The 27,314-nt window shown below is 35.6% G+C and overlaps 1 protein-coding gene across 2 annotated transcripts in view; it reads left to right on the plus strand.

Annotated features, from left to right (window-relative positions):
* Positions 1 to 27,314, plus strand: part of TRDN (triadin) — a 227,868-nt gene that overhangs the window by 54,326 nt on the left and 146,228 nt on the right. For both annotated transcript variants that reach the window (XM_065680964.1, XM_065680963.1), the window contains exons 6-11: positions 10,713 to 10,763; positions 18,168 to 18,227; positions 20,837 to 20,896; positions 22,287 to 22,346; positions 25,480 to 25,539; positions 26,941 to 27,135. In XM_065680964.1, the coding sequence (XP_065537036.1) occupies positions 10,713 to 10,763; positions 18,168 to 18,227; positions 20,837 to 20,896; positions 22,287 to 22,346; positions 25,480 to 25,539; positions 26,941 to 27,135 (486 nt within the window). The remainder of the gene's footprint in view (positions 1 to 10,712; positions 10,764 to 18,167; positions 18,228 to 20,836; positions 20,897 to 22,286; positions 22,347 to 25,479; positions 25,540 to 26,940; positions 27,136 to 27,314) is intronic.

The following is a 27,314-nucleotide window of genomic DNA, read 5'->3' on the forward strand; positions in this document are numbered from 1 at the left end:
AGGATGAAAGGTTTTGAAAAATCTCCATAGCTATTTTTTGGTGTACGGACAAGACTTCACTCTTCTGATTTGCTGACTAGGAGATATTGTGAATGCTAAAATGTTAGCACAAAATTTACTTTACAACGGAATATAGTAACTGAAAAATTAAGAAGACACAATACAACTACATATTGGAAAAACTTCAAGGGGAGTAGTAAGGACACTATGGTGATGAAGGAAGAAAAGTGTAATGATAATTACAAACCCAGAGAAAGCAAAGATCACCTTCTTAGAGATGTAAATTGAAAGCAAAGATAATAAAATTACAAGTAATGACAATAGGCTTGCACATTCAAAAGGACTAATATCAGTTTCAGAATCCTTTTGCAAGGATGAAAATTCCTGTCTAGTGCCTTTTATATCGCAATTATTTTTGCTAGTCCAAGTCTTATCACTAATATTTGTCTTTGATAATTGGAAAAGACTGAACATTTGATATTGTCTGGAGAAAAAAAATAAAGTGTGCTTTGGTGGAGGTAGTAAAAGAATGTCCTGTAGAGGACTTTGCAGTCTTTAAAAATGGGCATTCTCAACATGCTAAAACTGCAGAGCATTTTCACAAAAGATAATGAGGAGCCTAATAACTGTTTCTTGCAGGCTTAATAAGCTGTTGGCTTTATTACTTTCTATAACAATTTTTATGACTGATAGTCTAGTTCATTTTTTCAGGGTTAGTTTTATGTTTAGAGACAAATTAAATTATTCAACTGCTGTATGTTTCCTTATATTTTGGTCCTTTTTACTAGAAATTATTTTTATACAAAAAAGATAAATATAATTTTTGATGGACGCTACTGATACCAGTTGCAAGTTTGCGAAAGAGTTGAGAAACCTGGTGCACAAAATTAGAAATAATGATCTGTAAAATATAAGCAAGTGCAGACACTTCAGCATTGTCATCCACGGCTAATAATGTAATTATTAAACTATTCTGGAACTTCACTCCATTTTACATATGGGTATCTGACAATTTAAAATCTGAACAGGGATTCCTCATTTAGGTAGCCAGGATACACCTGAAAAAAAATGCACACATAACAGTGGGGGCTTTTTGTATATTAAAGTCAATGCATTCTGGCTGGGAAACATGAACCTGATATGTGGTCTTATGAGTAAGTTGCTGGAAATCTCTGGAAAATATTCTAAGGTCAGAATTATTTGGTTTTTTTACTCTACACTTCAAAGATTAAGAAATTGTTGTTGTAAGACATCCTTCCTTGATTTTATATTTTTGCTTAGATTAAATCCTCTCTCTGTCTTTCTCCTGCACTCCCTTTCACATATGCAAACACACAAGTAGGTCACTATGTAAGTAATTTTCATTTCAATAAATACAATTAACTTAGAAAACACAGTAAGAAATTAGCCACCTTCATGATACTGTTAACCATGTCTGTATTACCAAATATTTTTTATTGGCATAAGATCATTCTATATAAAAAATAAAAAAGAAAGTATTTCCTTGAAGTAGAGATGGCTTGCTAAATTTCCGTGAGTTAAGTTATGTATGAGGTAGAAAGATGTATGAAATAATTCTATGAAATTATCCTTTTTTTTTTTTTTTTTACTTGGCTATAAATGATTTTATTTTTGTTTTAGAACAATGCAGTTTAAAAAATCATAGATTAAAACAAGAAACCACAAAACCTCAGAAATTTCTGTTAACGCAAGAAATTTTGTTAATTATAAATAAACTGTTCAGCAAAGCACCTTATTTTTCTGTTTTCAGTCTTCTATTTATTCAGCACAACAGCACAAACTATTTATTTGTTCAGATCTGAATATTAATCTGCACTAACAGCAACTACCAAAATGTTCCCAAAAGGAAAGATTCTGAGACCAGATAATTTCTCATGTCTCCTTTTAAAAGTAATCAAACAGACTTCTATGGCAGCTTTGCCTGGGAAAGGGGAGATATAGGAACCATCTGCTTAGATAGCCTACATGCTAAACTGGGTTTGAAAGTGTTTTTTAGCATGTAAATGCCTGAAAAGAACTGGCTTGGGTGTTCAGATAGGGTAGTTAAAAACATAAAAATATTTAGGGTCCTGCAATTTATAATGTGTGTCAGATTGTTTCTATCTATTAAGTACAGAAGAACAGTTATGTAGGATCAGACCAGAAGTCAAACTCACCCAGTGGATGGAACAGAAGCCCAGATTCTTATGTATAAAATTCTTTGCTACAAGGGTTTTCTAAAGTTTAAAATAACTATAAGCTATAAATAAATATTTCTTATAGCTGATCTCAAGACTATGTGGAAAAATTCACATTGCTAGCTAAAATGGTAACTATATTTCTGGGCAGAATACTGAAATTAGAACATTGTTTTTATAATTTAGAAGTCTTTTTGCTATACAGTAACAAATCTGGAAAAATAAAACAAGTGGGTTTTCTGGAGGTAATATTCGTGTTCATAAAACAGATTTTAAACAAAAAATTGACTAAAGAAGTTCAGAATATCAAAGATGCAACCTAAAAACTGAGTTGCCAATGTGGTTGCTATATGTGTCTTAGAAATTAATTATGCAGTTCCATTCACCCCTAAAGTATCTATCTAGTTGCACTGGCAATGCCTTCTGAATTCAGTTTCTTTTATGTTGCCATATGGTAATGTTCACTTTTCTGTATATAAGTTGCTATAATAGGTCTCTCTAAAAGGCTTTCACTGTCTCCCTAGGCTACACTTTACTACAAAGCATTTTGCATATCTTTGTGTAAAGTACACCCTGTGTTAAAAGATGAAAATCGTTGATTGGTTCAATTCTCAGATGTTTAACTGTTTTCCAGATAAGTTGGGGTTTTTTTTTTTGTTTTTTTTTTTTCATTTTTGTGTCTTCCATTTCTGTTATCAATATTCTTTTAACAATCTCGTTTTACTTACTCTGATCAATACAATAACAACATACACATGAAAAATCAGCATCTTATAATGGGGAGAAACTATCTTCCATATTATCCAGATGAAACAAAACTATATGCCACTAGCTAACAGGGTTGTTCAATTATAGTTCTTTTGCTTACTGAAGAAGAGTGAGTAGGTTTCAGCTTGAGTTGAAACATTTTAATCCAGACTTGCCAGCTACCTTTCAAAAGATACAGAATTTTGAGCCATAAGGCTAATAGAAATCCTGGGAAGTGTATCAGCACAAAGGCTTGCAGCTGTTTAAGCTATCTTAAATCAGGGAAAACACTAAGCAAAACTATCCATGTTACCTTTGTGGAAAACTTTTGTGACCCAGCAATGGAGCACCGAGGAGTTCATGACTCTCAGAGAAGATGCCTCCCTGGCCAGGAGCCTGGTGTGCCTGAGACAGGGTAAATACCTGAATTGGTAAGTGAGGGGGCTTACCAAAACTAGCTAAATCCACAGCACCAAAACTGGAGGTCCTCAATGTTTCTGAGTGAACTCAGATCCCTTCACAGCAACTACTGTGCCAAGGAGAGGATATGAAAAGTGGAGCCCCATGCTCACAACCCACAGAAACAGTATCTCTGCATGCCAGATCCCTAAAAAAAAGCTCCAAACAAACCACTCAAAAAAACCTAGTTGGCTCTAGAAGTGATTGCATTTATACAGGAATATGCATTTGAAGACTAATTCATTAAGGTGGAAAATGCAGAGTTAACAATTTTTAAAGCTGAGCAAAGGAGCTGTGGTTAGTCTTGCGATTTCTTTTTTTCTTTTTTTTTCCTCCTTCCACAAAAACACCCTTACTGAATAGATTTATATGGGGAAAAACTTCTTTGATGCTAATCAAGATTAGCAATTTTGTGTATTACTGTATATATTATTTTACTCTACTTAGAGTCTACAAGTTTTGTCTGCATTTTTTTGGCACAAAATAACATTCAGTTAAACGCAGACTCTGATAAAATTGGCTATGAAAAACATCATTTAAAACTGGTCCAATAACATCTTTGCAGGCTGGAATCCATAAAAGGAAACATTTCAAGACAATTTGACTTTCCACAGAAGGAAAAGAAAAGCCTGGGCTTGATCACATGGCTCTTATCTCTGATTTGTTTGGGTTAGGGGCTTTGTGGTTATTTTTTGTTTTGCTTTCCTTTAATCAAAGTGCAATTAGCATCCTTTTTACATTTCAGAACCAAGGTACAGAACTGCAGTCTGGGAATGAGAAAAACATTTTTAACGTATTTATATACTTGGAATAAAATTATCGCCATGTAAAAATTGTTTAGAGTTGAAAACTGTTTAATATCTTCCACTTTTAATTCCTTCATCCTTTCCTTCTCCTCTCAGCTTTTCAGGAAAAATAAATATTTTTCTATTTTGCTAAAAGACAATTATGTATTGAAAGATTTCATGGGATGAAGTTTTTAAGCAGACTTAGTAGATACACAAAATTCCCAAATATATAAAAACAAAGGCAGAAGGTCAATGACACAGTGACACAACAACAAAGGGAAATCACAACAATCAGTAATTTTGCGATAAAATAATAAGTATATAGTTAGATTACGATATATGCCTGCTCACCATTAATTGCTAGAACTGTTTTATTCTATAATAAGAAGAATGTTATTTCAAACGTAGAAATACGGAAAAGTATGTATATATTTAATTGTCTTTAACATAATGTGAAAAGGAGTGGAATAAGTTCAGTTTAGAAAGTTGGAGATTATGAAAGATTGGCTTGTAATAACATCTTTACAGGGGCTGGGGTGTTTTGCTGTTATGAAAATAACATGCAGACTGTTCTGAAAATGCCTTCCTTGTAAAGCATCTCTTTTGATGTATGTCTTGTAAAAAGAAAAATAAGACCACACTGGAATAAAGCATCTCTCAGCATTGATGATGATGCCGGCAGGTCATCAACAGTGAATTTTTATTATAGACTAATGAAAATACAATAGCATGGGAACAATTGAATATCTGTTGAACTGGAATCTAATATATTTATTTTTGTCTTCTTCTGGCCTTACAAAGAAAGCTTAACACATATCTGGAAGGCCATGTTAAATCCCTGCATTCTTGAGGGAACATAAAACCTACTTGGTTGCTCTATGCTGCTCAAGTAAAATGTCCCGAAAAATCTGAAGGTCATGTTCTCTATTATCTCTGATAGCTGTTTATGGATGTCAAAGAAAGTATCAAGTGGAGGGAATAAAGACAGCTAAAGTGAAGTAGCTGAGCTTTTGCTGAACAAGTTTAGGAAAATCAACATCACTTCACAGCAACCTTTACAGTTTGGAACAACATATTGTTTGAGGTAAATATACACCAAAGTGGAGGGCTTTGCACCAAGAAGAATGAGAAATAGTATTGTGTGATCTCTGTCAAAAGCAGTCTTACAGAGCAAATGAAAGAAACACTGTATAATTTGGCAAAATTTGAAAGGAAAAAAAAAAAAACAAACCCTACATTCTCATTTTAAATTGTAGTTGTGATTTCCAAAGAGACAGATAAATAATTTTGAAACCATATTTAAAAGGCACTGTGGCCCATTATCTCACACAGTGGATGAGCACACAAACTGTTCAGCATTTTCATCGGTAAGAGGCAATTCTTTTCTTGTAGCATTTTCAAGAAAGATCGTATGACACCGGAAAAGTTCTGCACCCCAGTGTGAAGTTGCTATGAATCCTCAGAACAGGGCAAGATCTAAGAAAACACTGGGGATAAGACTGTGCTGCCAGCAAGCTAGTAGGGAAGTCACCTAAATTAGTCATATATGTCACTCAGTTTCCAACACTGAATGCTGGTACCTAAATCCTTCTGTTACACTGTCTTTTGTTCCTGGATATAGACATAATATAGCAATTTAATTCCCCAGTTAAATATAGCCTGTTCTTTTTGGGTTGGGTTTTTTTCTTTGCCTCCCATGTTTTTTTTTCCTGTTGCAAAACTTGTTATTTTTTTTTTCCCTAGAGTACAGCTACACAATATATTAATAGGTAGCTAGAAGTTGCTCTAATGTACAACTTCCTTTATTCTCCTCCTAGCCCCACAAGGATAACTGCCATCTTCACCAGTTGGTGTTATCTAGATTCAACATACACATCAGCTGCACAATTGCGAATTTTTCCAGAGGATACCAGCAGCAGGAGAGTTGACTACAATTCTTCATACAGACAGCATCTAGAAACACATTAGAAATTACATCCTTCTCATCTTCTAAAGCTCTTAACACCACTCACACCTTGCCCTCAGTATCTATTGCCACCAACTTTTCAGGATAATCAGCTGCCTGCTACCAATTAGGCTTGATAAACTAGCAAGGATATAGCCCCATTAAATTACTGGCAATAGCTGTAAGGGTTTTAACTGTTCAGGAGCAAATTGTTAACCTCTGGTTCACCAGGACTCTGAATAGGACTCATTTTCCTTTTCACGCTTGGATGTTTATAAGGGAAAGAATGTCAAAACACTGATGGTGTATATTGCTGTGTTACCTGTAAAAGACTATAAAAAATGATAACCAACTGGTAAGATTTTCCTAGAATGATGTATTATAATTTCAAGTGAAACTCTATCTGTTTAATTATACCTTTAAAAGATGCATTAAACCTATATTCCATTCTCACTGCAGTATTAAAGTAGAAACAGGATGGCTTTAAGAATAAGGGGATAATATTGAATTTCAAGAATCAGAGTTAAATTCCCAATTCCTTTGCTGACTTTTTGTGTTATCTTGAGTAAAGCATTTTTGAGTTTCAGATGGGGACAATAATCCTTTTCTCACTTTGCCTTTCATATCATTGACACTTTTTGTTTGGTTTGTTGTTTGGCTATTGTGGTCTTTTTTTTTTGGGGGGGGGGGGTTGTTTCATTGTTGTGGGGGTTTTGGGAGTGTGTGTGTGGGTGTTTTTCTTTCTTTTTAAGGTATATTTCACCATTAAGATGATAACTCAGCAGAGGGTGAGGTCTAGGAGCTGTTTTAGCAATGCCAGATTGCTACAAACCACTTCATCCTCTAATGAAGCAAGATGGAATGCTGTGCTTTCCCAGTAAGAGAAGAAATGTACCTCTCTTAAAGTTTCAACTCCTGTGTTAAGGAGATAGGATATTATATCATGTTGCAAGTCCATGTCGTACCAAAAGCAATTTATGTAGGCTGAGTCCTGTAGATGCTATCACAACACTGTACAATTAAAATGGCTAAGACTAAGGCTATATATTTTATTATACCAAAAAAGGAAATAACAAAAAAATCAAAATCAGAAACATAAGAACAGACGAAGAAGGGAACTGTTCCAGGAACCAGGAACCTTACGCCATACCATGAGGGTCTGTGTTCTTCCTTCACACTGATGTAAACCTGCACGGTGCTGCACCATTAACTCACAGATGCAGGGAACTGTAATTTTTTTCTCTTTCTCCCACCCTAATCTTTCCACAGCTGTGACTTTGTAACATTCAGCCAGTCCCAAGTTGTTATTAGACACTGTGACCTGCTGTTACTGAAAATTAGCTGGGTAAGGGGTGAGGGAAGCTAGTACACTAACTGCATGTTCAACAGTTATTTCAGTAAAGCTGCCTGTGATACTGATCATCAGCTGATTGTGAGGGCCTGCTTTGGGTCAACAGTACATAGATATATGGGCCTGCTAACAATATGGTCAAATATATCTCCTTTCAGCATCTTGAAATGGTCACTGAGGACACTGCTAGCTTCCTTTCTTGGCATTATTTAATCAATCTGCGTGGTCTGCATATCTGCACAAGACCTGCAGTCTAGAGAAGTCAGTGCCAAGCAATATCCATATTTAAGGAAATAAAGTACTTACCCATTCAAAATCCAAGGAATGCAAGGGGAAAGATTATTTTTCATGTCTGCTTGATAACTGAAGAAAACAAACAGTGAAATACAGCTTTTAAAATACATACTCCCTTGCAATAATTTAATAAACCATGCTGTCATCTCATAAAGGATCGGAATGGTTGCCGTGGTGACAAAGATTATCCTTGCTGCTGCTTGATTCTGTCATTTTTCTAAACATGAATTCGTAATATTTAGGATTTATTAACAATGTGTCACATTGATAGAGATAAATTACATGCTTTAAACTGGCCCTATAAGTATTCTATGGTATTATAGCCGCTTTGTCAACTCAGCAATAAGATATGATGTGATTACTAGAAAATTAAAGCTATTTATCTTTAAAGATGAAGCAAGGAGGATCGAAATTCTCAGAACAGAAAAAAAAAACCCTCCAATAATCTAATGTGTTTCCTTATTTTAAATATTATAGCGTTATCAAAGAGTCACTATTTTCTATCTTGTGAATTGATCAAGATCAGCATATATTGAGACTAGATTTATTTGTGCTGGGAAAATTTAGCTTGTAATGTATCAGAATTGATGTGTTCCAGGCTGCAATTTTTTACGATGGCTCAAACTATAATAGGAAGCTTATGAAGAGATCTTATTGATGCCCTACTTTGCGATATATTAAAACATATATACACACACTGTATTTCACTTTAAGGAACTTGTGCAGGATTTTTTGTGATGTGTAGCATCCTAATTGTAGGAGCAAGTTAGATGAGATTCTGAGTGCAACTGTCTAGAAAGTGACATTTTTGTGTACCTTACTGAAGTATTTGTGTCAAGTAAGCTTCACTGCTGGCGGAATGTGAGAATGATTTAAATGGGCAACTCTACAGTCATTGGTCCATACTATTTTGCAGTCAAATTAGCAGTGAGAGTTTCCCTTAACCCTTAGCAAATTTAAAGACCTTTTTTTTTTTCATTTTGAAAGAACAAAAGTTTATACTTATTTTTTCAATAGAGGCCTATTTTCTGTAGTGAGACACATGGGATGTGTGGGAACTCAGGAAAGTTGAGGCATCTTAAGGCAATTAAGGAATATGTGTCTGTGTAGATGACTGTCTGAAGAATCATTTAGTGGGCCATATTCACCTCTGTGTGTAGGATGACCTCTTCAGCTGGGTAAGATATGTCTCTACTACATGTTGCAATGCAGAGGAAGTGACAAGAAGAGGCAGGGAAACTGAAAATCCAGAAAAGGATTTTCTATCCACTGGATTCTCTCAGTCGATAGAAAAAGAATCCTCACACAGCTGCAGAAAGAAAAATAATCCAGACTAAGATGAAATACAGTTAATCAATATGGCATGATTTCTTCCTAATCACAACCTTTGAAGTTTATAGAACAATAAATAAGCTACACACCCAGGCTGCAAGGAACAAGATGAAAACTGAATAAAAAGTCCTTTGGCTTAATGTCATTGTACAATTAGCTCAGTTTTGCTACCATACATTAGTAGCTTACAGTGTTTTGGACTATAGTGCACTTTAGCTCAGTGAAATAATATTCTCTTTATCCAAAGACAACATAGGCTGATACCATAGAATAGTTAAGTTTCCTGCAAACAAGACACAATCAGTATTTCAGATGGCAAATACTATCCAATAAAAACATTCTGTATTTATTCTCAAGAACCTATACTAAGATCAGAATTGTGGGAAGCAAAATTACCATTGCTTGGATCTCTTTGGCAATGTTCATGCTGTTACAACCTGAAGAAACATCTAAGGGTATAAGTGGAAAATTTCAGTTTTCTTCAAAAGGTATTAAATTAGCTCTTTAGAGTCGAGATGTAATATGCATATTTTCTTTGTTGGATTAATTTTGGGGTCAGAGTTCCTTGTTAATTGGACACTACAGGCCAAATCTAACCCTAAACTACAGAATCATCTCCCACAGAGGATGTGAGTTTGTCATGTGCTTTTGTCAAAGGCGAATTTCATCCAGTATTTTATACCAGTTTCCTACTGCAGGAAATATATGCATAATAACATAAACCTGGCACTCTGTATAGTCTTAATAACTTTATTGAACACCTGTAATAAAAGGCCTTTAAATTTCTACCACTGTATGCAAACAGTGCTATGCAAGCTTGATTTAATTCTGGGTTGCTTTTTCTCAAATTCAACACATTGCATTTCCAATGTTATCCTTTTGTTTGGCACAGTAGGAAAAAAATCAGTTGCAGAGGTATATAGCAGTAATTTAATATCAATGTCATAAGTGAGGAATTTTGTTTATAAGAGATAGTGTAGCAAAAGAAGGAAAATACTGTACCACTTCCTCTTCTAACAATACAGTACTCAATGCTTTGGTATATAGCAAATGAATCATTCTCCAAGACAATTATCCCTAAGCTGGGAACTTTTATTTCTGTAATCTGTATACAGTACTGAATCTCTTCTTGTGTGCTGGAGTCATCAGTTCAGCATGTGAGCTCTAAAAAAAATTAGTAAATGCAGTAAAAAGAACATTTTTTTCCTTTTGGAGGTAATTTGGAAAACATAAAATACTGGTAACTCAAGACACATTAAAAAAATGTTTAGCAAAAGCGTGGGTTTTTCTGATTCATGACCAACACATGTTACTGTATAGCTGTTGCAGACCAGGAAAATATTTTTTTGACTTTAAAATTGCTCAGTTAAATCCAAAGTAATTATTAAGTCATTTAATGTTACTATTTTTTGTCCATATATACATATGTATAGAAAATTGAACTATATTGTATTGAATTCTGAATATGCAGATGATAAAGACATGGCTCACCTATAATATTTAAAGAACTTAGGTAGTTTTTATTATGAAAATGCATCTGATATTTTGCGTGTGAAGTTTGTTCTAATATTGCTAAATTTACATTGCATTGTTTTCAGAAATTCCCAAACAGAAGCTGGAGAGACAAGAAAAGCAAACACCACCAAAGGGTAACTTTATATTTCTGTCTGATTATCTACCTATATATATATATATATACATGCAATATACAGCGTATTTGTTAACTACATATGTTATCACTTTTATATTATAGAAGCATTCAAGCTGTAAATCATCACAGAATTGTCTATACCTTAACATTAGCAAATAGTGTCATTTTGTTTGTTTGGGTATATTGTCAATGGAGAGTCATAAAAAAGATCTTCCCATCCAAACTTATCCAGAAATCGTTTTTGTAGCAAAGGTGCAAGGAAGTAGAGTGCGGATGAACTTCCTCTGGTGCAAAAAGCGTGAAGTGTGTTGGGCAAGGAAAAAAGCAAATTTATAGGCCAGTGGGTGCCAACCAAGTTACGAAGTCATAGTTAACAGTGAGACAGGTGTGCATCAGAGATAAGAAAAGCCTCCATTTTAAGAACCTACTCTTTTTCAGATTGCTCAGTCTTTTCTAACTGGCACTTTCTAAAAATCCACAGAGGAACTGGTTTGGACTGGTTTTCAAAGATCAGGTAAACAAAGAATTTTCCGGGGATACGTGCAGATTTTTTACCTAAGAAAACCTCCTCTATAAAGGTTAAGTTGCATAAATTTTGATGAACATCTCTCTGATGCACCAGTGTTATGCTTAGTTATGACAGGAGGAAGCAAGAAGGGAGCTTATTAAAAGTAGTATGTATATACACAGATGCTCCTTCACACAATTATATTCATTTCTGTATGTATTCTTGTATGTTTTTATAGTATTTTACACCCCTATTCCTAGCTTTCCAGTCTGTGCTAATCAGGGTCATCTGGAGTGTCTAGACCTGCTTCCCAACTATTTAATAAATCATGCTGTGTGATAATTAGGTTTTTTTAGGTTATCAGTGGTCTAGCCAGGCAATAACGCAATGGATCCCAGTTAGGGTCTTTTCACATACAGTATTCTAAAAACACAAATGAAGTTGCAGCCTTGACCAAAACAGCCTCTTGTGTACCATTTTATCTACACAGAAGTTCATTGCTTTACATAGAAGAACATGAACTTTGCAGAAATGATTACCAAGATTTTATAAAATGCCAGAAAAAAGCATTCATGTGACATAGAGCTAAGTCACTTTATGCATATGCCTGATAATGCTGTCTTTAATTATGCAGTCACTTACTGAAGCACAGGACAGATTTTTTCTGGTTTTTGTTTTCATATTTGGTTCCAAAAATGCATCTTGTACATAGGAGGAAAATTTATAAGAAAACATTCCGTCTGGCCTCAAGCTAGAGTATGATAAAGGCATGAATCTTCAGGGAGTTTTACTGTTAATTTCTAAAGTACCTCTAGAAAGTATGTGCAACTATAATATTTTATTGTTTTTAATAAGAAAAATCCAGAGGTAAAATGGATGTTTTTAATAAATGCAAGCACCACAAACAAATTTCAGTTATCCACCCCAAAATGTGACACTAGAGTTCTAAAAATAATTTTAAGTATATTTTTTGAATAGTCAACCTCCCTGAATCTAAGTCCCAAGATTTATGAGGGATTTTCACCCACAAGCCTAATTTTGAAAAGGTTTTACTGAAATAAGAGGAATAGATATAATTACTGAAAATCACAGATGGAAGTGGCTGAAATTATAAGTAAGATTCTTATGGCATGAAGAGCCAGGCAAACCTGTGCCCTAAAATTTGCTTTGAATTAATCTTTTGATAAAGTGCTAGTAATATTTCAATTATTGTACTTTTCAATTATTGTACTTAGTCAATTTGATCCTGAAAGGAAGAAATACTATTAGAAATGATTCACCAAAGCATTTTCTCATGCTTAAGAGCACTGAAATTATTTCACAATTATGTACACACATAAGCACAAAGTCACTTTAAAATAGGGTCTTTCCAATTTGGTATTTGATTTATTAGTACTTTTACAATGGCAAATGGTACCCTGGACTGTATGAGCTTGGCCTATCAGTAGCACTAAGGTATTAATTATCCCCCTGTACTCATCTCTCAAGAGACCACATCTAGATGCTGTGTCCAGTTCTGTGCTTCCAAGTTCAGGAAAGCCATCAGTAAACTGTATTGAGTTCAGCCTGAGTCCACTGTGATGGTCAGGGCTGGAGCAGTTGCCCCAAGAGAAGAGGCTGAGGGATAGTGCTTTCTCAGCCTGGGACAGGTGTCCTGTGAGTTTGTCATTTTGTGACATAAAACTTTAAGCTGTTGCTGAAGGCTGTTTAAGTAGCAGGTGTCATAATTGTTATTACCATTACAATCAATGAATAAAACTTAACTATGCAATACTTTGTAAAAAGGGAAGAGCAATAATCAAATGTATCAATATAAAAGTACATGTAAGTGCCTTCACTAGTGGAAGGTTCAATGATAATCCAGATGGACTGATCATTTCTGATTTTTATGAAAAACTGATTTTAACAGTGAAATGAATCATCCTGCATTTCTGGGAAATATATCTTATTACAACAGACATTAAGAAGGAACTGGAGAAGGCTTATCTACAGCGTGGCTTTTCCCAAATACGCTTCACTAATACATTGCTGTTGGAGTGAGGGTGGGGAAAAGACAGTGTGATGATTAAATGGTACCTGTGGCAACCATATGTTAAATCCCAGTTAATATAGGACAGATACTTGTTTGCCTATGAATTAACACTAATCTCTCTCTTTTACTGCAGAAAGTATCTCTGAATTTAGTCTGATTTGACAAACAGATTCCAGGCCCTCCAGAACTATTTCATTTACTATGCATAGCACATATTTGTCCCTCCTGCCTCTATTAAGTGGTCAATAGGGCAGTGCTGATAATCATAGAATCATAGAATAATGGAATGGTTGGGTTGGAAAGACCTTAAGATTATCTATTTCCAACCCCATGACATGGGCAGGGACACCTCACACTACACCATGTTGCCCAAGGTTCTGTCAACTTGGCCTTGAACACTGCCAAGGATTGGAGCATTTACCACTTCTTTGGGCAGATTTTAAAGATCACAGAATAAAGCTGTCTGTATCTTGGCACGTGGATAAATTATGAGTTTATAAAGACAATTATAATATGACCCCATAATTTAATTTGCTATAACTGGAAGACAAGGCATTTGAGACAGGTAAAAAGATAAATAGACCTGGACCATACAAATCCACAGGATACTAGAAACACATGTAAACTGACAAAATTAGCATATTAAACGGCATACTCATGTTTGACACAAGGTTGCATAATTTCTGGAGGTATGGCTACAGAGATACATGAGTTAACTTCAAACTAGTTAGCATGCTACAGATAGCAATGTAGCTGTAGTGGTTACGATACAGCTGTCAAGTATTTATTTAGCTGTATGGGTTTACAGCAGCCAAGGATGAAGCCAGTGCTGTGGGAAGCTTGACTACCAGCACTAGTTGTTAAACCTAAATTTAATTTCAGATGGATGTAACACTTTTTGACTGCTACAATTAAATCCAATTTTAAATTATATAAACATGTAACTCATGAGACCTTGTCTCGTTCTTATATAGGCATTTACATTCAGTGTTGCAGGGCTAAATCCAGCACAGGGTTAGGCTCTGCAGTAAGCAGAGTGTGCATGCCTAGTGCCAGCTCTTGAGGACCTGGGCAGTCAAAGGCAAGCTTCTTCTACCTCCTCAGGTAATTGAGGTGATTTAGAATGATTGCAGGTGCGTTCATAGTCCATTAATTGCTGTGATTTTCTTACATTATTATTTTGGACCTGGGAGCCTGTGCCCTCTTCCTTTTTCCTCTCTTTTTTTTTTTTTTTGGTGGTTTTTTTTTTGTTTGTTTGTTTGGTTGGTTGGTTTTTTGAGTATTCAAGAAGAATTAACTTATAGCATCTAAGGTTACTTCTAAGGTTACTTTACTTCTCAATAAAAGCATCTACACAGAGATTTAATTGTCTGACTAATGCACTCGAACTTCATTGTATTAGTTCATTTATCTTAACTTTCTGAGTGTTGCTGTGTAAATGAGCACTTAGTAAGTTAGCTGAAGCAAGCAATCTCTGCTTTGTGCATATCGTACTCATCACCTACTTTTATACTAAGCATCAGACTTCAGGCTTACTCAGCTGGAAACTCTTTTTACTTCCCTTAGGTAAAAAATTAGTGCTTCCTCATTACATCTCTTCTTTTTGCACGTTTGTTTTTGTGGTGAGGAACGTCTCTTTCTCAAAAACTTTACTGAAGAAAAACTAAATTATATCCTCCTTCACTGATTTCCACTTGTTGCAAATCAAATATACTATTAGATGACTGAAATTCAGAAAAACGTGTCACATATATGCTACTTCTTGCTTTTAATTTTATGTGAAGTAGATAACAATATTCCTATACAATTGAGTTTGGAATACATTGATAAATTACCTTTAAATTTTCTGTTATAAACTCCTATTTTAGATAATGTATAAATATACAACACCCTGGTTACTGAGAATGAAATTTTTCATCACATATTTTTGCTTCAAACTGAATTTTCATTCAAAGTAATATAAAAATATTTCAGCGATTTTCAAAGCCTATGGTGTGAAAATCATTTTGGGGTGTTTTATTTTTTTCAAAGCTAATACCAGTTCAGTCGGAGCTTATAATTTTTCAGTATTTGCAAGGAAGTCCAAGTAAAATTCTTTAAATTGTGGGAAAGATTTAGCTTACACAATTGTCATAACACTAGTTTTAGTTACTCACTTTTTTTTTTTTTATAAATCCAGCATCCTGTTATAAAAAGAAGTGCTCTTTTAATTGCAAAGTGTATCATAAAGCAAATCAAATGGTTGAAGTTGAATGAGCAGTTTCAGTACCAGCATTTTTCAGCTGAAGAGTGCTTGACTTAGCAGACCTTAAAAATATTTTTATGTGCTTTCTCTTTAGTTTTTTATAGGCAAAAGAAAATCATATTAACTCTGTTTTGTTTCACAGAAACATGGGAATATGGCCAGCCTGATTTACTTATAAAGCCTAAGGCTTGCACCTAGGTGCTGCAGGCTTGAAACAGGACATGTATTAAATCCTTTACAAAGAAACAGATATCCACATGTCTAAATCTGGTAAAGATCTGCAGACAGTGAAGTATTATCTATGACAGAGATTTGAGGACTATGTATGAAGCTGAACATGAAAACATTTTGGGGCGGTGGGGAAAGCAGAGTTAAAATGCAAAAGAAAAATCCTATTTAAGTTTGTCAGATCAAAAGCTTCAGGATTTTGGTGGCCCATCTGCACTGTGACGGGAGAGTCAAAAATGTGCAGTCATCATGGCCCTGAAAAATGAGCCTTCTAATTTTTGGCTGCATCTGCCCTTCCCAGATAAGTTTCTACCCAAATGCCGCAGCTTTGACAGTGTCCATAAGAGGTAATGGCGAACATTACAATCTGAGATTAGCAAACTCAGAGACTATGGGATATCAACATACAGAATAGGGCTCTTGAACTAGTCATAGATGGCCTACAGCCTATCATAGGGAAAAGAAAAATAGCTTATGCTTACGCCAGCCTGATCTCTGCTTATCCACATTCCAGGCTCCATGCCCAGATACATCAAGTTACTTTTTTTTCTCAAGACAGAGTGAAGTCGTCCCTTCTCCATGTTTCTAGCTTGGAGTTCACACAAATTCCCTTCTTTTTATCCCCTTATACCATTTTGATAACGTGAAGGAACTTTAATTAGATTTTTCTGTCCTCTTTAAGGTCTGCTGACACTCAATTCAGTTAATGCCCTTCAAGGCTCATTTTTGTTTGTTGGGTTTTTTTTGTTTTGTTTTATGTTGTTTTGTGTTTTTTTTTTCTAAAGCACGAAATAGGGAAACGTGGAGAAACTAGAATAAATTTAAAAACAAAGCAAAGCAAAACAAAACACAAAACCCCACAACAGTCTCCCTTATACAAATAAGATGTTCTGTGGCTGAAAGCAAGCTTTCTGATTGCCAGTCCATTCTGCATAGTTCAGCTATGATTTTTGGCATAGAGACAACAAGGACTTTTGTCTGATGTCCAGAAGCTCGTGTTTCACTGCCATTGACCATCACAGAGCTATTGTTTGCAAAACTGTGTTATTTTCCTATCCAAAACTGACAACACGCTAACTCAAATGTTTTGTACTAAGCTAGCACCTGCTAATACAAATGTAAGATGTAAAAGCATGCTACAGTTTCTGCAGAAATGTTCTGTCTAGGTTCTGCACGAGATAGGCAGACGGGAGATGCCTTTCCCTTGGTATGTTACTAGATATCCCAAAGCAATTAAATGAATTGCTGCCTCTAATTCATTCAGTAATAGATTGCTGGTGCTGCTGCGTTCTTCACAGCCTGTTTTTTTACTGTAAATTGGCTGTCCATATTCCTTACAGGCCTTGAAAAATCTCGCTTCAATCTCTTTCCACTGTATTGCTAATTGTTATCAACAATAATTTACCTGTTATGACTGGAAATGTATTTGGATAATGCGAACACATGCAAGACATAATGAAATTACTGAATGTTTGTAATGTTATTTCTTAAAGACACAGACCTATTTTCTAATGAGGAAATATTTAACCAACAAAAAAATGCTTGCACCTTTGTGAAATGATACTGTCTTCAAAGCTGGTGAGATGAATGTATGCAAAGCCATTACTGTGCTTGTGTATAAAGCTCACAGTTGTCTTCTAATTGGAGTTGTATTTTCTGTGATTTACTTTTTGACAGAAACTTGAGCATTACAAAGAAAATATTTTGCCCCTGAAATTACAATATGCTAGCATTTTAGTAGTAGAGGTTGACAAGGGAAGTTTTTGTCATCTAAATTGTTAGGATGTGGAGCATAGTCTTGTCCAAAAATGGACTGAAAGTTGGGTGGGCAATAGTCCCTAAGGATTCATGTTTGCCTATTTCTAGTCAGATATATAGTTTGTTGTGGCTTGAACAGCTGCTCTTCCTGAGGTTATGCTCTGGTTGAAAGAGATGTGGTTGTTTTAATCCATTTTAAGTAACAGCTAACAATAAAGAGCATGAAAAGCAATATGCAAGACCTTTTTTTTTTTTTTCGAATAGAAATCTGTGCTCTCAAAGACTGAAAATAATTCCCTCTGTCAGAAATCTTAGAGTCAGGGTGCTTGTATAGTGAGACCGAAAGAGATCTCACAGATTAGATTAAGGTCGCTGAATAATCACTTATTTTACAGAAATATGGTCTAACATCTGAAGTCTTACTCAATGAAAAATATTTTTCTTGGGCCTGGAATTAAATATCGACATCAAGGATGTCTATGCATTATCTAGTTCCTGTGACTCAGAGATAAAATCCATTATTTGAATTTACAAATATTTTTCCTCAATCACCTTAGTGAAATAAGTGTACATAATTCCCCCGGATTACAGATTTATCATGTGATTTTTTTATATATATATATATCTCTAGTAATTCAGGGAGACAAACCTGAGAAACCAGAAAAAACTGAGAGGAAGGAACCCCTGAAGGGTATGTATTCAGTATGTTCCTTGTCTTTTGCCAGTGGTTCAAAATGCTGTAATGTATTGACTTTTAGACCCCTCTTGTAAACCCAATTAACGTTTAAGGATGGAGGAGGTGTAAAAGCCAGCTGGAAGGAGAATTAGTATTTTAAAATCACTTTGATTTCATTACTGAGGAAAAGACTAAAATTATATTCGGAGATTTATGAATAAGTTTTTACTGTATTATTAACTTATGTAAAAGATGGCCAGGCCATAAATAAGTATCATTTTTATTCTTCTTGAATAAATCCAAGCATAATATTCATCTTTGGGAATACTTTTAAGCAAATGTAATGAGCAAATTGTAACATACAGGGCATGGTCCCTTGAGGTATTCTGCTCCAGAGACCTGCCTTTGAAAAAAATTTTCCGCAGACTCATTTCAGAGATGATTTACTAATTTGCTGTTAATGTACACTAGCAACAAATTACAGATCCACCTGTTATAGGAGTCAGAATCAGATACCGCTTCTTCTTCACCCGTAAGTCATGAGTTAGCTCTGGGCTCCAAAGGCCACCATTTAGTTTGCCTCTTGTGAGGGATGTTTTGGCAAAATGGCATTTGTTGAAATATGCCTACTTGTCAAATCACTTTCAGCCTTCTGAGAACATGTCATTTACATAAAAATGTCATTAATGAAGTCTCAGGTTGGAGGAAGAAACCTATTCTGGAAGAATGAATAGGCCAATGGTCATAATAAATCCCTCAAAAAAGGGAAGACCCAACATCCAGCAGTGGCTGATTTATTTCAGACCAAGAACACAAGCCTCACAACCCAGGTGAACATACACCATCCCAATATTTGCACTTGACTAGGCTTTCCTAATGGTCTTTGACTGGAGAGTCCCATTTTATATAAGTAATTCAAAATACATTGAGCTAGCAAGATGGACTCTAGAGGTTAATGGCAGGCCCATAAGTTCAGGTTTGTGTTAGAATGAATATTTATTACTAGAAAATAGAATGGTGGTAACATGAGAAATTTTTTCTGAGATTTGGAAAAATAACAGAACAAAGACAATAATGTCCCATATTAAAACATGAATGTGTCATTAAGACTTCTCTGTTATTTTGTGGAAAATTTAGGAAACTCTTCAATTTGATTTGGTAGGAGAATGATATTTAATGTTTTTAAAAGCTTATAACAAACAAAAACCAATCTCAGATAGCCAATGAAGAAGAGTAAGTATTATTATACTGTCTTAACTTGTCATAATTCCTACTGATTTTCTAACTGTGTTTTATCTTCAAGTGAATGTATTAGTTTTCTTTAGTAAACTATCACTACAATTGCTACTATACCAGTACTGTGTATAGAGATTCTCTGTATTTACAGTACTAAGAAACATTGCTTTCACACTGTACTTTGTATTTTAAAACTATGACTATGGATACATGGTTTTTTAAGGCCCACTTCATTGTAGTGTGACTGGGAGACTCCAATGTTTCACTACATCTCTGTATCTTAACTGCTTATTTTCCACTTTATATACATTTGCTTTTCAAGATTCAGGTAACAGAGAGTAAATAACATACTATTCTAATTTCTAATCAGCTTCTATGATGAAGTTTAGGAAAGTTATCTAATGACACAGAGAACAATTAAAAGTGTCTCAGTCACAAGTGACTCAGCTAGCTATGTCAGGAGCTCATTCTTAAACGTCACTATATATTTCTAAAAAAAAAGTGAAAGCCTGGACATTTCCTATGCATCTTCTTTTGCTTCAATTAGATATGGAATTCACTGTAGTGTAAAAGAACTTCCTTATTTTATCTCTTTTGCAAAGGGAGTTTTACCAAACTTGGATGCAATCTCTGCAGGAGTAAAAGTTAAAGCTAGCTTGCAGTTATACAGCTCATTTTTCTGAATTGCTCTAAAATCTGCATGCTAATTTCCCATTCTCTGGAAAATTATTGTATAAAATTCCAAGAAAAGTGAGTGGAAAATGTTATTTGAATAACTGAGTAGCATAATACATTTTCCACTGTCGTAATGTTAGTTTTTACTTTGCACGTACTGGGCATCTAATTATGGCTCTGACATCATCATTGCCAGGGCCTGATCTCAGCTAGTGTCCATTACTAGCTATCCATATCCATTACTGGTATCCATTTCAAGCCAGCTGGCAAGTGACAGATGTATCATGTGTGCATGTGATGCTCTTTTGCTCCAGCATTGATTACAGGATTTTTACATGCCTCTGCCTGACCGTATGGGGAGGTCCAGGTGGTGTCCTCATCCTAGTGCAGGCAGCAGCATTTAGTGTGAGCTCCACTTTAGTCCTTGACAGTTTTCTGAAAATGTCTCTCCAGGACTGGAAAGACAATTGCAAGTGATGATATTACTGTAGTAAACAGCTAAGGCATGTTACGGTGGCTTGGATGGTAAGCCGTAACTTGCTATCCAGAGTTGTCTGATCACACCAGTGTAGTATGATGTGTAGTCATGCACTTGACAGCTCAAGAGTAAAGTAGTCTGCCATTTTGTCTCCTAAGGCTTATCTTGGTAGAATTATTTTTAAGTTTTTCCATAGGGTTTTTTAACTTATATGAACACATTTCTTCTTTCCTAGTGACGCATAAAGACAAACTGGAAAGACAAGACAAACCTGAAAAAAAGGAAAAGCATGCAGGTAATGATTTAATGTCAGATTTTTTTTTACATTTTGAGGTACACCAGAACTAATTGTCTACTCAATTTCCACTTATGTCTCTCCTTGACTGGAAAAAATGTTATAGAACTTTATTAATTAAATTCATTACATCACTTAAAGGTCTGCAGACATATAGGCTGAGTAACACTTTCTATTCCGTCTGTATGTTGTTTTTTTTGTCTGAGGAAGGGAGATAATCTCACAGTAATATCTGCATATTTCCAACACTCACAGTAATAACGGTTGCTAAAAGAGTATGGCCATCATGGAAAAATACCTGACAACCTGTAAACAAAGGTAATGAGATAGGCCATGTGAAAAAATAACATTTTAAGTATAATACTGAGTAGGGTGGTTGCACAGATATTGAATAGGGCAGGACTAAGTCTTTAAGCAGTTACTTGAAATAAATAGGTATCTAGCACTGCTTTACCTTCCATAACTTTTACATTCTTTTGAAGCACAAACACAAGGCTGAAGAGAACATAGTAATGCTCATGCATACATTTTATTTGTTCTTAGTATAAACTCATATGCCAGAGTGAAATAGGCAGCTGAGTGCTTTTACATGCCTGGTCCCTGTAGGGTACCTCAGGAGGTATGATCACATACAAATATCGGTTCTGCACAGACATGGACAAGTTATTTTGCAAACATCAGTCGCAAAACATTGGCAAATCAGGGCCCATATAGGAGAATGTTCTAGACTACCACAGCTCAGTGACTACTGCACAACTCGGGTGCATTCTGAAACCTGAGCCAGAAATCTAGTAACTACAGTGTACTTTATTTCAATTTATAAAGTGGAAATTAAAAGCAAACAAAAAGCCCCAAAGAGCATCAGTTATAATGCCATTGCAATTAGATCTGTAATTAATTATAGTGTTTAATCATTCATAGCTAGGAAAACTGTTAGTTGTTACGTGGAGTTTAGAAAATCCTTCAGAAATGAACCAAAGTCATAAACAAGAAAGCTCAAAAATACCAATAAACCAAAATAAACAAGAAATGACAGTGTAAACAAAAGAAAAACAACAAAAGAACCACAACAAAAGAACCAGTAAACAACATCAGTAAGCTTGACTCTTCTTGACTAACTTCTGTCATGGGATTACAATTATGCCAGAAAAGCCATTACTCTCCCAGCTGATGGTAGAAACCTCAGGGATCATAGACAAGTTTTTGAAAGTTCAAATCACGTGTTTTGGCATCAACGGCAGGCAGCAGCAGCAGCTGAATCAATATTTATGGTTCTGTGTATGGATTGCTTGGTGCCTAGTTGTGTTTCTTGATCTTCTCACTTTTCTCGCTTGAAGAGCAACATTTCTGTCTTTTAATAACCATTAATGTTGTTGTTATGTGTTTCTAGCTGTTCAGAAAGAGAAACCTGAAAAGCCAGAAAAACATGAAAAGAAAGCACCTTTGAAAGGTAATGGTGATTTTTATTAGATTTTGCAAAATTTTAGATTTTCAGTGCTTATATAGTTTGGGAGAGCATGGAGATGAGTATTTAAAGTATGAAGCTCTTCTAGTTCAAGGTGTGCATTTTTTGGGTGCTCTGACTTTTGCTTGACCAGGTCTTGAACAACCCCTGAGTAAACTCTTGCTCAGCATATACTTCTTGCTTAGTTCTCTTGTTTTGATGCAGAGAGATAATTATGAATCATTCTTGTGCAGCTAAAGAAATAAGCCTATGACTATAATATTTGCATTCCTTGATGTCTTTTACTCCACAATGGGATTCAGTAATTTACTTGCAAAGGAGGCTTTCTCTTGTGTATCAGTTTTCAATCTGGCGCAGACCTAATGAAGGAGTCTTTACTGTCTCTCAGTCTGGATCTTCTATCACATCCAAAAATAGATTTTCATTTTCCTGCATTTATTTTTTTGCAATAACATTTTCATTTCAGTACATGATTTGTGCTGTCCTCCACGGCTTTGGTTAAGATTTACATATCTACTAATTATCATATATATTCTAAAGCAATATCATGTGTGAGATGTGATTTTCAGCATTCTTTTGACTGATAATACCATCTTTAACCATGATTTGGACAGGGGGATTTAAAAATCCAATCAGCTTGCCCTGTTTTGCCATTTTTTAAAGGCTAATTTTTTATTGTTTGGTATTTAAATGCATTTGATCTGAGGTTTTCTTTTCTTTTTTTTTTTTTTAATGCACATTGCTTTTCAGAAGCCAGGTATTTCTGTAATGAATTTAGGTTTCAGTCATTGTCCCTTCTTACTTTTACTCAGCTAAGTCTTGAAAAAAAATATCATGCAATACATCTTATTATCAATCTGTTATGGCATTTAGATTAATCTCATGATGATGGGATGCATGAATTTATTAGCTTTAATTTTAATCTGCTCAGAAAATATAGATTCAAAAGTACAAATCAGTCTTTATTGGAGCTGACCTTACTCTTGAAGACAAATGTAAAACAGAAGATAGGAGTGAAGAAAGAGATTACAGAAAATTACGGAAAAGTAGAATAAAGACTTAAAGACTCAAAAAACTTTGAAAGGTAGCCATTGTACTGTCTCTTTTAAGAGGATGTTTGGACATTTTTTTACTTTCAGTGTCTAACTTGAAAGTGTACAAATTTTTTTAATAAAGTGAATCACATTGTAGTTATCCAGAGAAAATAAATGCCCGTAGTGTCTGTGTAGATTTGAAAAGCAAATAACTTCCAAGAATCACTGAGATATTCCTAATGAGCAGCCAGGCTGCTTGCCCATTTATCTTCTGCTAGCTAACCAAATAATCACTTAGAACTTTAATGTGTTTAATAACAACCATGACTCTAGTCACTGGCTGGAAAATTTTATGAAGAATTTGGCCATTTTGTAGCTAAGTAGATTTGCTGCTGTGGTGTGACGTACAGACCTGCTACACTCTCTTGAGTGTTTCCATGCCATGCAAGTCCCTATGGGTAGACTCCGTGCACTATGGCACTCGTTGCCCCAGTGCTTCCAAAGGAACATTTCTGCTGGCAGCGTGCTGCTGAGCTGTATCTATTCCCAAGCTCACTCTTTTTTGTCTGGGGTCTGCTCTAAACTGGATCAGCTATCATGGGTGCTGAGGGCCTATTTCAACCACTCTGCAGTCTATAAAAGATGGGGATGCTCAGGTCCAGGCCAACTTCAGGGAACAGGAGTACTGAAAATCTGGTAGTTACTCCTCCCACAGTCACTCTGTGTTCAGTGAAAAGAGAGGGTACTTCTCCAACACATGTTAAACGCTGCAGAAAGCATCTGTGATATGAATGCTATTTAAACACACCATCTAAGCAACAGCTATCTGTTGTGGTTTAAGCCCAGTCGGCAACTCAGCCATGCAGCTGCTCACTCACTCCTCCCCTGTCCTCCCCCCAGCTCCTGGAGGGATGGGGAGGAGAGTCAAAAGAATGTAACTCCCACGGGCTGAGATAAGAACAGTCCAGTAACTAAGGTATAACACAAATCACTGCTGCTACCACCAATGATAATAAGGGAAATAACGAGGAAAGAGAATACAACCGCTCACCACCTGCTGACCGATACACAGCCTGACTGAGCAGTGATCTCACCCTTCCGGGTAACTGCCCCCAGTTTATACAGTGGGCATGATGTGCTGTGGTACAGAATACCTCTTCGGTTAGTTTGGGTCAGGTGTCCTGTCTCTGCTTCCTCCTGGCTTCCCCTCCTCCCTGGCAGAGCATGAGACTCAGAAAGTCCTTGGTCAGAGTAAACATGTGCAGTAACTAAAAACATTGGTGTTATTAGCACTGTTCCCAGGCTGAAAGTCAAAAATACAGCTCTGCACCAGCTGCTAAGAAGGAGAAAAATGACTGCTACTGCTGAACCCAGGACACCATCTTAAAAAAATAAATTAAAAAAAAAATAGTTTTAATATCAATCATGGCTTATACAGGCAGCTATTCCAGGCTGGAATTCAGTTAGAGAAGATGTTGCTGCTATGTAGTTATCTCTTGAAAGAAGTGTAATTAACTCTCAAGACTGTTTTGTTCCAGCTATGGGTCTGGATGGCAACCAAGAGAGGAAAGATAGGAGTCTCTGCACAAAATGTTGACAGCCTTTCTGGGACATAGCAGTGTGTGTTTACACAGTGTATCCTGTGCAGACATGAACTCACTCAAGCTGGGCTCTGAAGTGAGCACCAGGATTGTGGTAGTGTTTTTATGGTAAGAAGAGCACCTTTCGGCAAGACAAATGTAGCCACACAGCTTCCTGTTGGCTGGAGCACAAGAAGATCAAGCCCATGGCTGCTCAGAGCTTGGTCTGAGCAAATCTGTGTCATCTAGAATGTGCAGTGTAAACATTCCCTACAAAGCTTCAGATCTGTGTGACCGACTTGTCTTCTGGTTAGTGAGTCTCAACAGACATTTTGAAGGTTTTTACCCCAGTGTGTGAACCTGAGAAAAAGAAGCAAGGATTTTGCAAAGCAAAAAAGAAGAATCATAAAGAAATGTGAAAATTCCCATGATTTTGTTATGTTTTGCAATGTTTTCTTATTCTTTGTGATTTTTTTCCTAATGAACAATTGCACTCATTTCTAGTAATTCAAAAAGACAAACCTGAAAGACATGAAAAGGCTGAAAAGAAACCTCCTCCCAAAGGTATTTATTTATTTATACTACATTTTTAACCAGAATTTACATTAAAAACGATAAACATTCTTTTACTGGAGCAGAGAATAGAATATGTGTGAAAAATCAACTGCATAATACTATAAAGAAATTTAAACATAATTTGAAATAAAATGTCTCTAGAACATTCTGGAGTTAGTTCTGTGCATGATCCTTCTGAAACCTCTTAAAATTTCAAAAATGAGAATTAAAGGTGTGAACCATTTCCTGGAAAAAGAAGTAGGCCTGTCTGTAGGTGATCTGATATGTACATTTTCACTGTAACTAGTTAAGCAAATTCTTTCTTCATTAGCCATCAATTCTTAGTCATGCTACTGCTTTGTTTGGAAGTAGGAATGCCCTCACATAAATATCTGTATTCTGGTTTAGAATAGGTAGAACTATTCAGTTTACATATTGATAAAATTGCTCTAGTCAGCCCAGTGGCTTAATAGAAATAGAAGGCTAGAGCCTTGCAAAAGACAGATTTTGAAGCATACAGGTTTTTCTTGTGTAGTTAAAGCTATGAAGAAAACAGGAGTGTGAACATCATGCTAAAAAGATTAGTTTAAGCCATATTCGGTGGCATTTTAAATTACTATTGGATGTTCCACTGAAGTAAACTAGAAATATACATATTGTCAACATCCATGTCTCAGATGAGAAAAAGCTTCTGATACAGGTGAGCAGAAGGAATACTCCTGGTCTCACCAACCTCTGTGTAGCTTCAGACACTGGTATTTACAATTTAGTAATTCTCCTTGGAAACTTTCCACTCTGCTGCAAGGTGCAATATGAATTGGATTGCCTCAGACTAGTCTTTCAGCCTGGGGAACTGGTGTAGAAACTCAAGATTTCTTCAGCAGAGAAGAAGAATCAGTGCATAAAATTGACCCTTATAAACAGCCACACTTTAAATCAACTACTTTTACAGCTTACAGTTGTTTAGCTCTGATCTCTGAAGTCTAAAGTTACTCAGATTTAGCCTGGAAGTACCTTACATATCTTTTTTTCCTCAGTGAACCACATTTGCCTCCCTAGTTTATACTATGAAAGTTATCAGAAACACATTAGAAATATTTTATATATTTTACCATAGCCTACTGTATTTATTATTTATTATTTATTATTTATTATTTATTATTATTATATTTAATATCAGTTTAATACTTGCTACAGGACCAAAGACAATAAAATGCTTGCATCTCATCTTTCTGTCTAAGTCTGTCTGGTTTGGGGGAATTATACTTTTCATCAGATCTGTTAATAATGAAGTACTTAGTAGTGAAAGCACAAGATAAGTGGTATTGGATATTACTGGTGGGGGGAGGGAGGAAGTCTGGGAAGGGGAGGAAAGAATGACACTGAAAGCTTTCTCTTCTTCATCTGCAGAGGAGAAGAAAGTAAAGAGCACTAAAGTGGAATCAAAAGTTAAAAAGGACTTGAAGGATGGAAAAGCAGAAGCAAAGATGGCTGAGAAAGTCAAGCAAGCAGAGACTAAAACAACAGAAGTTGGGCTAATAAAGGCCAAACCGAAGGTTAAGGAGGAGAAAGCTCTTCAGACTGTAACTAAATCTGAAAAGAAAGGTAAAAAAACACAGGAGGAAACAGATGAAGATCTTAAAAAGGTAGCAGGGAAGAAGCAGAGAGAATGGAGCTAAAGCTGTCAAGGACCAAAGTCCACCCATGAAAAAAAAAAAGTGCAGTATAAATAAATTTCTGATGAATCTCACACTGCTAGGAGGAGAAAATCGAGAATAAAATAA

Source organism: Lathamus discolor, chromosome 5 (assembly GCF_037157495.1).
Source record: "Lathamus discolor isolate bLatDis1 chromosome 5, bLatDis1.hap1, whole genome shotgun sequence".
NCBI lineage: Eukaryota > Metazoa > Chordata > Aves > Psittaciformes > Psittacidae > Lathamus > Lathamus discolor.